This window comes from Lepidochelys olivacea (assembly GCF_965140295.1).
Source record: "Lepidochelys olivacea isolate rLepOli2 genome assembly, chromosome: 1".
NCBI lineage: Eukaryota > Metazoa > Chordata > Testudines > Cheloniidae > Lepidochelys > Lepidochelys olivacea.
In genome coordinates this window covers 237,342,126-237,354,526 of record NC_140411.1, presented here as the reverse complement: position 1 = coordinate 237,354,526, position 12,401 = coordinate 237,342,126, and the positions used below count along the sequence as shown (strand labels likewise).

Sequence of the window (12,401 nt, the reverse complement as noted above, 5' to 3'; positions counted from 1 at the left end):
GTAGATAGATTAACCTAAATAATCTATACAGAAGCCCCTGGAACCCCATAAGATTGGGTCCCTAATCCATGAACTGTTGGAACTCATTTACAAAACTTTTCTTAACATTACATGAATATATTGTCTCATACTATAGAATTAGATTGAGCTATGATGTATCTTAATTAAAACTATCTTTAGATAGGTTTTTTTCCTCAAAAAGCAATTTATAAAAAAAATACGATTTAAGTAAAAAAATACGTTCTTAAAAACATTGATTTTTATCCACCCTGCTGTGAACCCAGTGGCATGTGTACTTTTTGCTCTTTGTCCCCTAACATACCTCATGTAATCCTGCATGGCTGTCCCTTCTGGTTTCTCAGAGGGAGGCCATGCAGTGGAGCCCTTAGCACTGCAATCAATTAGTGGGTATTAGCAGTCTTGAGAGCTCAGTCCGTTTGATCCGGGCAGGGCAATGGCGAGTCTATGAACCCTAGCCCTCAGGCAGGGCATGGCACCAACAGTTAAGGGTTCCGAACTGAAATCGGGACAGAGTAACACAGTCTGTAAGCCAAGGCCCTCAGTCAGGGCAGCAAGCAGTTAGGGGCTCTGGCCTGCAGCCAGGACAGATTGGTAAGGCAGTCACGATGCTCAGGCAGGGGTGAGCACCAAACATAGGCCTCCTGGCCTAATGTGGGGAGGCCGCCACCCCAGGAGTGTGGTCGCAGGGAGACCCCCCCACATCCTACTCCACCGGTCCCAGCCCAGGGCCCTAATGGTGGCAGAGTGGTCCACCACTGTGTCAGCGGGGATTCACCTGCAGACTGTCATCTAGTTTCCCCAGGCTACTTCTAAACGCTGGGGAGGTACGTACCTCCATGCTGTAGGTGTCCTCCATATCCCCAGGATTGGTGATCAGCGGTAGCCTGAGCCGCTTGTCGGTGCCTCGGTCGGCCAGCAGCCCTGGGAGCTCTGGCCAGTCCTTAGGAGGCAGCACCAGGAGCTCCTTCTCAATGTTGCACTCCAGCAGCAGGGGAGAAGCCTCTGTCTCTGTTGGCAGCTCCAGCGCAGCTGAGCTCCCAGGCCCACCTTTTGTACTTCCTCTTCCCTGTCCTGCCCCTCAGCTTCTGGTGGGGCAGGCACGGTTTTCCTGGCTCCGGAGCCGAAGGGATGGGTTGTGGTGCTTCCTGGTCTGTCTCCTCACTACCCACCATCATACAGTTCTGCTAAACATTTATCTTTCGGCAGCATTTACTGTCAGACAGTTTTCAAATCAACGTAGTTCCTTCTCAGCGAGAGAAGGTGGGTGAGGTAATATCTTTTATTGGACCAACTTCTGTTGGTGAGAGACAAAGTTTTGCTAAAGTGACCATTGCTTGATGCAGATTATCTTGCCCGTTATTATCCCATTTTGCCAGACCTTGACAGTGTAGTTGATTTGGCTCTCTGAGTGCTCACTGAGAAAGAAGGCATTGAGAGCTGTTTGGCAGAATCTTAACCTTAATAAGGCAAAGAGAAAGTTGGTAGGCTGGGGGAAGCAACTGAAAGAAATGGTAATGGTGGTACAAGCCTAAGTTTTGTTACTCAAGTTGTGAATATGAGCATTTTCCTAATCTCTTACGTGCTGCTACATGTTTAAAATGTTAGTAACCAGCACTTGTCAAGAAGGTAGTGATGTTTCCTTTTGATTATAACTCTTGTGAGTTATCTGTGCCCTTTTTTTTCTATTATTGTGGTGCTGTATAGGTGTGGCAGTACTTCGAAACCCTTCAAAAACTTCAGCCTCCTTACTTAGAAATGCGTCTTGCTGGGAGCATGTTACACTCATGCATCAGTATATGCTTTCTTCCAGTATGCACACATGGTGTTGACTTTGATCTTCTCACGCCCCTTATGGATTGAGTTCAGTACATCTTAGAAGTTACATATATGAGAGAAAGTGAAAGGAAATTAGAAAGGAAATTGTTTATAATGTAAGTTTGGAGGTGCAGTGTTTCCAGGGTGATTCTGGCCATTTAAAGTTACAGCCGATCAAAGTTTGAAACTCTAATCCAGCACATTTTAGAAGTTTTCTCTTCTTGGGTCTTAAGACAGCAGTTTGAAATCAGAAGGGAATCTCAAGTTGACTAGGGAATGCTGGATGTTTTACCAGTGAACCCAGCTTGACCAGTGTTGGGGAAATCTTGTGTGATTATTTTAGATTTTCTTGTCTGGGAACTATGTTATTGTTGGCATGGTGTATTTAAAAAAACCCCAAATACGAAATAACTTTTTATGTGCCTGAAGATGAGTACATTGTAGAAGTTTAAATATTCATACAGTGCCTTTAATTTTTCTACTGGAATGCTTAAAATTACAATGACGATAGATACAGGGTTTTATAATAAAATGCAAACAATATTTAATTTTCTGTTTAATTTTAAGCTAAATTGACATAACCATGTGTTGAACTGAATCCTTTTCTGTATGTCACAGACTAGTAAAAATAAGATTGAATACTGTTAACCTAAGAAGTCAATATGGTTTCTAATTTTGGAATTCTAGGGCTACAATGGCCATTTAAATTTGCTGTAGATCAAAGTTTGATATTCTAAAACAGGGGATTAAAAATCTCAAGAGGGCAAAATTCATTCTATTTTGATAAAATGAAATCTCAGTGAGGAAGGTATTCTTTTAACATTCCTTTAATCTGAATTAATTTGTTGTTACCCCATCCACATAAGTTTGTAACCCAAATACAATATTTAGTTATCTTAATCTTTCTTTGTAAGTCATTTTCTCCAGACCCTAGTGGTTTTTGTTGCTCAGTCTCAGAACTCCAGTTTCATTATCATTCTAGCTGTGTTATATCCAGTATTCAACACAGCGAGCCAGATTCTTTGGTCAGATAGAGCCATTCTTCTTCGAGTGCTTGCTCATGTCCACTCAGCATAGGTGTGTGTTCTTGCCTCATGCTCCAGTGCTGGAAGTTTTTTCCCCAGCGGTATCCATAGGGAACCGGCTCTGGTGCCCGCTGGAGTGGCGTGCACATGCCGCAGTATATGGGGTGCTGCTGGCTCCCCCCACTCTCAGTTCCTTCTTGCTGCCAGTGATGGTGCTGGCACTGTTTCTGCTTCAGCTAACGCTGTTACTTTCCCGTTCATGCAAACTCATTAATTCTTGTATTATAGTGTATATAGTTTTCTGTTAGCGTTAGTAAATCCCTTAGCTATAGCTAGTGACTTCATAAGTCCCGAACAGGACTTTGCCTCAGGATGGGGCATGCCCTGGTCCCCAGGCTTTTAAGCCCTGTGATCGCTGCAAGAGGTCCATGCCCATTAGTGATCCACACAGCAGCTGTCTGCGTTGCTTGGGCGAAGGGCACGTTAGTGGAAAAGTGCAAAATTTGCCAGTCCTTCAAGCCAAGGACTAAGAAGGAGAGCGCGATATTTGTTTAAGAACGCTCCTTATGGAGTTGGCCCTCACGCCGGCAGTGGAGCAATGCTCCAACTCTGCACCAAGCACTGTGACCTCGGTACGCAGTGCCTCATCGGGACCGTCCACTGGCCTGCACCAGTCCCCATCCGTGGCTCCAACCAAGAAGCCCAAGTGGGAGGGACAAGGCCGGTCTCCAGCCTCCCCCAAAGGTGCGGGTAAGGACCTGTGCCGAGCAACTCTTCACCCCCATCGGGATTTCAGGCCCAAGCTCTGGTTGAGCAGGGTAGCCCAGCCCGCTCCCCGCCAGCCACCCCGGATAGTGGCAGAGGCCTCCGCCGGCTTTGGGTACCGTCCGCACCGGAGGCCCTGCAGGAGATAGTGTTCCTTCCCCGTACTTCCCACACCGACTCTTGTAGTTTCTCGGTCATGGAGTAAACCTGTGTTTGGACCACCACAGTCTCCATCTCAGTGGCACCGTTCCCCGTTGCGGGGGACGTTCCACCAACGCTCGCCCTCTCGTAGCCGTGACGCCGCTGACCTTAAAGGCAGACACAGCGCAGTCCCATTCGGTCCCCGGAACTTGGGCACGGGCAGAGAGGCTCAAGGCGCAGCTCGCTGGCAACCGGGCCCAAACCTCTAGAGGCACATGCCCCTAGTAGGAGTACCGGTCCCGGCACCCAGTATCTCTGAGACCACAGTACCACTCTAGGGACCCATTGAGGGATTGACGCTACCATTCGTTGGACCGCCACCAATCCCCTAGAAGGGTATCACCCCTTGCGGGTGCTTCCTGGCACCGGGCCTGTTCTGACTCCCAGTACTGTTGGTCAAGTGCCAGATATAGATTGCTGACTGCAGGCCGTTGTGGCTCCATCGAGAGCCACCGGTCCCCAAGACCCCATTCCAAATCAGACTCCAGATGGAGTGACCGGCATCAGTCAGGGCAGAGTCACCATTCCGTGCTATCCTGGTCTCCTGGAGTGACCGCTCAGGATCCAGCCCTGGTTCAGAACAAGGTTCCCTGACAGTGGGACAAGCTTCAGTACCAGGCACAGTGACCAGTGCCGTGGTACCCATGAATAGCCCTTTCAAACGGCCTGCGCTGTGTCTGGAGCCTCAGAGACCAGATGCCTCTCTCTCCTACCCTCCTCCAGTGCATGAAGCCTTGGGCGCAAGGAAGCCACAGGTTCAAGAGGGAGTAGGGGAGCAGGCCACCAGGGGTTGCGAAGGACCCTACGGCACCAGCATCTTCCTCGTCGCCAGACGAGGCTATAACAGGGTCCCCTCTCCCGGTTCCTTCCGATGACGCTAAAGCGCACTAGGAACTACTGAAGAGGGTCGCAGGCAACCTGGGTCTTCAGGCGGAGGAGTTAGAGGAGCCCTTGGACTCTCTCTTGGGCGTCTTAGCCACCAGCCTTCTCAGTTGAGCTTGGCATGCAATAAGCAGGCAGGCAAGTGCTCATTTTGAGGGTACGCCTGAGGGCGACCTGCCTGACTGGGCAAGGGCTCCCTGTCCGATGCCTTCCTCCTGCCATAGGCAGGAAGCCTGACGTACACGTTCCCGCTGATTCCACTCATCAGCGAGGTCCTAGCGAAAATTGAGAGAGGAGACTTCAGGTTATTATGATTGCCCCAGCGTGGCCTCGCCAGCACTGGTTCGGGATGCTGTCGAGCCTGGCAGCGATCCCTCTGTGGCCTCTGCAAACTGACCAGACCTGCTGTCACAGGATCACAGTAGACTCTTACACCCCAACCCTTGTGTCCCTCCACCTCAGAGCATGGATGTTGTGAGGCTGAACCCTGAGGAATGGGCCTGTTCGGAAGTGGTCCAGAAGGTCCTCCTTGAGAGTAGAAAGCCCTCGACTAGACAGACTTACCTGTCAAAGTGGATGAGGTTCTGTTGCTGGGCAGCCAAACAGGGCATCTTCCCGTGGCATTCTTCAATGCAGTCAATCTTAGACTCCCTGCTTCATTTGAGGGGAGTCTAAGTCTAAGACTCCTCTATCAGGATGCATCTGCCGGCCATTTCCACCTTTCATCCGCCAATCCAGGGGCAGACGGTGTTCTCTCACGACACGAGGGTCAGGTTCCTCAGAGGTCTTGAGAGACTTTTTCCACAAGTTCGATCCCCGGTCCCTCATTGGGATCTGTACTTGGTTCTGTCCAGGCTCATGGACCCACCCTTTGAGCCTTTGGCTTCATGCACCCTGTCCCACCTATCGTGGAAGGTAGCTTTGGTGGAAGTGATGTCAGTAAGTCAAGTCTCCAAGCTGCGAGCCCTGACCTCTGAAGCGCCGTATATGGTCTTCTATAAGGACATGGTTCAGTTCAGGCCCCACGCAGTCTTCCTTCCCATAGTGGTGTCTATTTTCCACATGAGCCAAGACATCTTTCTTCTGGTCTTCTGCCCCAAGCCCCATGAGACTGGTGAAGAGAGGCACCTTCACACTTTGGATGCAAGAAGGGCCCTGGTTTTCTACCTAGATGGGACAAAGCCTTTCTGTAAGTCGACTCAGCTTTTATCTCTACCAGCTGATAGAATGAAGGGCCTCCCGGTGTCCACGCAGAGCATTTCCAACTGGATCACCTCTTGCATTTGCACATGCTATGAGTTGGCGGGAGTGCCATTCGACCAGAGCACGGGCATCTTTGGCAACCTTCCTGGGACACTTCCTGATCCAGGACATCTGTCAAGCCGCAACGTGGTCCTTGGTGCACACGTTCACACCCCACTGTGCCATCACTCAGCAGATCAGGGACGACGCTAGGTTCGGCAGAGCTGTGTTGCAGTATACACGTCTGTGAACTCCTACCCACCGCCGAGAGGTACTGCTTGGGAGTCACCTAAGTTGAATGGACATGATCAAGCACTGGAAGAAAAGACAGTTACCTTTTTCCATAACTAGTGTTCTTCGAGATGTTGCTCATGTCCATTCCACGACCCATCCTCCTTCCCCACTGTCGGAGTTTCCGACTAGAAGGAACAGGGTGGCGGGAGCCGGTGGCACCTTATATACCGTGGCATGTGCGCGCCACTCCAGGGGGTGCCAGAGCCGGTCCCCTACGGCTACTGCTGGCGAGCACACACACCTAAGTTGAATGAACATGAGCAACACATCTCGAAGAACACGAGTTATGGAAAAAAGCAACTGTCTTTTCTTTGCTGCTCAGGAGGCACAAAGAGGTGTACAGATTCTGGAAGTAAATGCCAAGTGAAGAATTCACTTTAAAAAAGGAAACTCTTCATTGGCATAAACCCAGTGGAGGTGGTATCTGGTCCAGCAGGAGGTGTGCCAGAGTAGAAAGCAGGGGCAGAGCTCTGCTATGCTAATCTCCCACTGGTATAATTTAGAATAGCCTCAAGACTGCTCTGACACCAGGGCTGAGCCAGCTCACTAGCGATCACCCTCCACCCCCTGAGCAAAATTCAGAGGCTATGGAGAACTGAACCTTATATTCTACAGCTCTACAGAAAGGAATTGTTATTCACCTGCTCCATGGTGTGATACTCCAAAATGTTGATGACTGTTTTTTGCTGCCATATTGCACTGCAAACGTCTTAATTTCCTGCTGCGATCACGCTAGGTCTCTCAGTATTACTACTTCCTGCTTTTTCTATCCCATTGGTGGGATAATTTCCTATATTTTTGTGCAAAAATATAGGAAGCATCTAGTTTTTGACATTTAATAGTAATTTGTCAATAATTGCCACCTCCCTTAGTAGAAGGTACTTTACGAGTGTAACCTTTGATGCCCATCACTTTATGAACTTGTTGCAATGCTAGTTCTTCTCAGACACCGTTCTTTTATGCAATTATTTTCTTGTTAAAGAAGCCAAAGGTGAAATATTTTCTAAAAAACAGTTATAAACAATGTGTATGGTGTAATTAATGTATTTTATTTCTATGGAAATAAAAACTGCATTTAAAATGTCCTCAGAGGCCAATAATTTTCTATATCCTTGACTTTATATCACGTGTGTCTAACATATTTGTTCATTATTGTGGATTTCTAGCCAACGGCAGTGTTTTTCTGTCTTTAAGCAAAATGATTGTGAATAATCCATGTTTTTCAAAAATCCTCATATCTCTTTAATTAAAAAACTAGTAAAGTAGATGCCAGCCCTGGAATCTCAGGTGATGAAAGACTACATTCAGAGGCAGAATACTTGGAAAGCTTAACAGTATATTAGACAATTATACATATTTGAAAATTTGTACATTAGTGTGATATTAAAAGCAGCTGTAGATGAGTTTTTGAAGGTACAAATAAGGAGAGAAAAATACACAAACGTTCTAGTAAACCTAAATGTAGACCTCAATTCTATATTTTGTTTGATACCTCGGGGCATGTTTACACTACAAAATTGACTTGACCTAACTTACTTCGGCATACAGCTGCCACACTAATTATATCACTGGTGCATGTCTACACTTTACTCCTTGTGTCAGCGGTGCGTCTCCTGACCAAGAGTGCTTGTACTGATTGTACTGTCAGTGTGGGGCATTGTGGGATGGCTTGTGGAAAGCCTATAATAGTCAATGTAAGCAACAGTGTTAAGTCAGCACAGCAGGGCAGTTAGGTCAGCGGAGCAAAATGTTAGTGTAGACCAGTGGTTCTCAACCTATTTACCATTGTGGGCCGCATATGCAGCTCTCTTTGTGTAACGTGGATCACATCCACACAATATATATCCTACCTGTATGGCACGGTGGATGTCACATGGGCTGCAGCTGTTGCTGATCGGGCGACAAATGGGTTGTGGGTTGAGAACCACTGGTGTAGACACTTACATAGGTCGATATAAGCTGCCTTGCATCGACCTAGTTCTGTAATGTAGACCAGGCGTCGGTATAATTAAATTTACTATATTTAGTTTTATCTATGATTTGTATGATTGGCTTTTCTTTTGGTAAATGAAATCACCCAGTTTTGTCTTCTGTCTTTAAGTATCCATTGGTAACTTGAAAGCAAGCATAATTAAAGAGTCGAAATATTTTTATGGAACAAAATTATACAGAAAGCCTTTCCCTGGCAAGAAGACTAATTCCTGTTTTGTAGTGAAGGTGAAATCTAATTAAATCAATTCAAGTGATAGGTAACTATCAGTGTTCTTATCCACAGATAAGCACCATGTCATCAGCCTAAGTGTACTAGAAAAAAAACAGTTCAAGCTTATTCTGAAAGCGTTCATGCTTTCTGTCAAATCAGCTTAAAGGAAAGGGGATATGAAATTGAATCAAGTCAGCCTTTTGTTATGAACGTGACTGCACATTCCTGGAAGTGTAGGCATATCTGGAGACTTGATTACTCTGAAAAAAAATTTTTTTTTACACTGTCCTGTTGATGGCATGATATTGATGAATGAGTCAATCTTATTACTTTCTAGAATGGTTGCATATAGATCACTGAAAAGGTAGGTCAGTTCTCTGAATTCATAGTGTCAGTAGGATTGTAACAGAATCCTAGTGCCTGGGTCTCCACTTTCAAATGTCAGGTTTCAGAGTAGCAGCCGTGTTAGTCTGTATTCACAAAAAGAAAAGGAGTACTTGTGGCACCTTAGAGACTAACTCTAACAAATAAATTCATTAGTCTCTAAGGTGCCACAAGTGCTCCTTTTCTTTTTACTTTCAAATGTGTTACACGTGATTTGAATAAAGTGAAAAAAAGTTGTCGTTTGAAAGGTTCAATATCAAACAAAGTGGAATTTTTCAAGTAGCAAATTAACCTTTCTTGTGCCTGCTCATTCCTTAGTGTCTGAAAACATGCAAAATTGTTACATAACAGTCTCAATGAAGTAAACAAATTTCTATTGATAGTTTGATTTCAACAAGCAGGGCTTATTTGGGACAGCAAGATCACTTCAGTGGAATTAAATGGTATGTGCTGGATGGTTGTCCCTTTGCAATATTGAAGCTGCAGAATTCTGACATGTATACTTGCATCTGCAGCCAGCAATTTGTGTGTACTCCTGCTGTCTGCCACAATGAAAACAATCTTTTCTTCTATCTGTTTCATTTTGTTACTCTGAGACTCTTCCTGTCTTGTAAAGTGATTAAAATAAGTTTAGCATCAGTGTCTGGGTGATTAGTAACATCTTCCATTGTGGTGAATACCTTCTTAATTGCACAATTTTTGTATCCAAGAATACAAAGGATTTAGTCTCTCATTAAGCAAAGATGCCATTTTCTTTATAGTTGTCACAATCAACTTTCAGTTCTGAAACTGATTTTCCCCCTCATTGCCTCACTTCTATATTATTTTTTAAGAAATTTGTTTGTTCTTCAAATTATTTGAGGTCTTTGAGCAAAGGCAGATCTTCTTTTATTAGAATCCAGGGGCCTTTGACAAGTCATGTGAAGTGTGACACTTCCAAAATAGTGTGTCCATTTTTTTTAATGTTTTGGTTAGGTCATATTTTTTTTCAGCTCTCTTGGCCTATAGACATCACACTTATTTTATTTTAGAGTCCTGGAAAATATGTCATGGATAGGACTAGTTTGGAGAGGATAGCTTGGGCATTAGTTGCTTGGGTATGGTAACATGGGAACTGCTTCGGTTCTGGCACAGTTTAGGAACATCATTTTGAAACATCTACATAACTTCTTGACATTAGATTTTAATCCTGCACATTTTGCAAAGGTCATTTGCAGAACAAGTGCACTTACCTTTAAAAGCTCAGCAGTAATCTGTGGATCTGACATACTCTGAATTGGCAGTGTTACAGGCTTTAGAGTCTCTGTCATGGATTTGATGGACTGCCATGCATTCATAGATGATTAGGAATTGTTAGGATTAATGTTTGTACAGCTCTTTGACAGTGTGTGTGTGCATAGTATGTAAGTGTTAGGTCCAGCATTGGAGAGCCAAAGAACAGTCCAGTACATGAGAAAGCAAGCAGCCCACACTGGATTGTACGTTATTGGAAAGTTTAATGTGAGTATTAACACATTGGTGTTAAGGAAAATACACTACATGTGTAAACTGTCTGCATTAACTTGTATTTTAATGCTTTTTTAATGCTTAGGTTTCATCATGTTTTATTTAAATCTTGGCCAAGACTTTGAAACCTAACTATAGGATCCCATATTTAAAAATCTGGCCCTTGACTGTAAGGATTTATTTTGTGGGAATAGACTTGCAAGTGCTCTCCAGTACCAGCAGGATAGAGAATGGTTTGTTTGCAAATAATTAATTTTATGATCCTCTGTAGAACAGTGAGTCAAGTGAATTTCTGCCAAGAATTTCTGATATGCTCTCCTACTGTAAGTTAGTCTGAATTGTAAAAACACAATCTTCATTTTCTCCTAAAAACCCTTTGTGGGGAGAAGCATTTTCTGTTTTAATATTACCATCTGTGTCCATGTCTTCCGCATTTTAAATGTCTTGGATGTTACTTTTGGGGGAGCTGGAATCCTGTGCAACTTTAATTTGTATATATACACTTCTATCTGTCGAGAGAGAGAGAGAAAGAAAATGAACTCTTGGGGGCATTCTGCGCCAACAAAATAAAAAGTGTGTGCCCCCAAAAAAATCATTCTGCACATTTCATTTGTCAAACTAACACTACATAATCATGCCCGTTTCAATATTTTGATAATTTTTTTTCAAAATACCTAAGTATGTCTGTAACAATACAGACCAACACACACATTCCCCCAAGAGTAGAGTGTTAAAGAAACCCCTATGACAACCCGGTTTCCCCTGTCCCCCACGCAGAGTCCAGCCAGGGGGCTAGACACCCTCAACCCCTTCACCACCCCCACCACCCCCAGCTCACCGGGGGGCGAGGGGGAGCCTCCAACCAATACACCCAAACCCCCCCCCCCCTCCACAGATCCCAACCACGGGGGCCTCCCAGCCCAGATATATTCCCCCTCCACCCCCCGCAGAGCCTAGCTGCGGGATCCGCCCTTGCCCGGACACCCATCCCCCAGAGCCCAGGGATCCAGAGGGATAAACAGCCTGATGCTCTGTCCCAGGCTTGTATGGAGTTTCCTGTGTGTCACCCTCTCCTTCCCTCAGGGCATGCTGGGAACTGCAGCTGCCAGGAACCCTCTAGCTCCCTCCCCCTCCTCCAGCATGGTCTTCTATGTGCAAGCTGGGCTCTGCAGAGTCCAGTGACAGCGAGCAGCACTTCAGCCCATTTCTGTGGGGGAAAGGCAATTCTGTGCACACACCGTTAATTTCTGCAAAATTCTGCATTGTGCAGTGGTGCAGAATTCCCCCAAGAGTAACAGTTTGTAGGTACAAGGGGGAAGAATTAAGATTGCATAGACATCCATAAATGTAGTATTTCCTAATTTTTGAGTGATTTATTCTGCAATCTGAATAAATTAAAGGAACATTAGGTTTTGGGTACAATGTTGGAATGAGATTGTAAACTCTATCAGGCAGTAACTTTGTCTCCTTAGGTATTTCATAAAGCATCACATTCATGTTCATAACTATACATAAAATGTGTGGATCTTATTCACTAATTTCAGTTTTGAAATAACTTTGCAAAATCTTGACTGATTTTTAAAAAAAAGTAAATTTCAAGATATGTCTGTATTTTCATTCACTGATTATTGAATATGTCAAATACGAAATTTTAAGGGAAATTTAAATGAAAGGGTTACAACCTTACTAAGAACTATTTGAGCAGTTCTACACATAGATTTCTTATGCATATAATTATCACGGTCTTTGATGAAACAATTTTTATTTCCTAAGTAGTTGTTTCAGTTGGGATAAAACCTAGCAAGGGAATATAAATGTGAGGAAAATATTCTGCAGATTTGATTTTTAAATCATGTTTATTTTAACTGTTAATGTCAGGTAATAGCTAAAAGAAAAGAGGAGTCTGGAAAAATAAAACTCTTGCTTCACTGGACGCCAGAAGACATGTGAGTATATACATTGTCAGTTATACTATTTGTATGTGGAAGCATTTACAATCCAGTTAATGTGCTGTCCTTTATTATTCTTTGAATATTTAACAATACATTTTCTGTGTAAATTTA

At 44.5% G+C, this 12,401-nt stretch overlaps 1 protein-coding gene across 4 annotated transcripts in view; it reads left to right on the top strand.

The window, feature by feature from the left end:
• The window catches only part of AEBP2 (AE binding protein 2), an 86,929-nt gene that overhangs the window by 62,273 nt on the left and 12,255 nt on the right, over positions 1–12,401 (top strand). For all 4 annotated transcript variants that reach the window (XR_014709920.1, XR_014709921.1, XM_084617356.1 and 1 more), the window contains exon 6: positions 12,217–12,284. Coding sequence is in view for 2 of the 4 variants with exons in the window: in XM_084617356.1 (XP_084473482.1) it covers positions 12,217–12,284 (68 nt within the window). In the remaining 2 variants the exon portion in view is untranslated. The remainder of the gene's footprint in view (positions 1–12,216; positions 12,285–12,401) is intronic.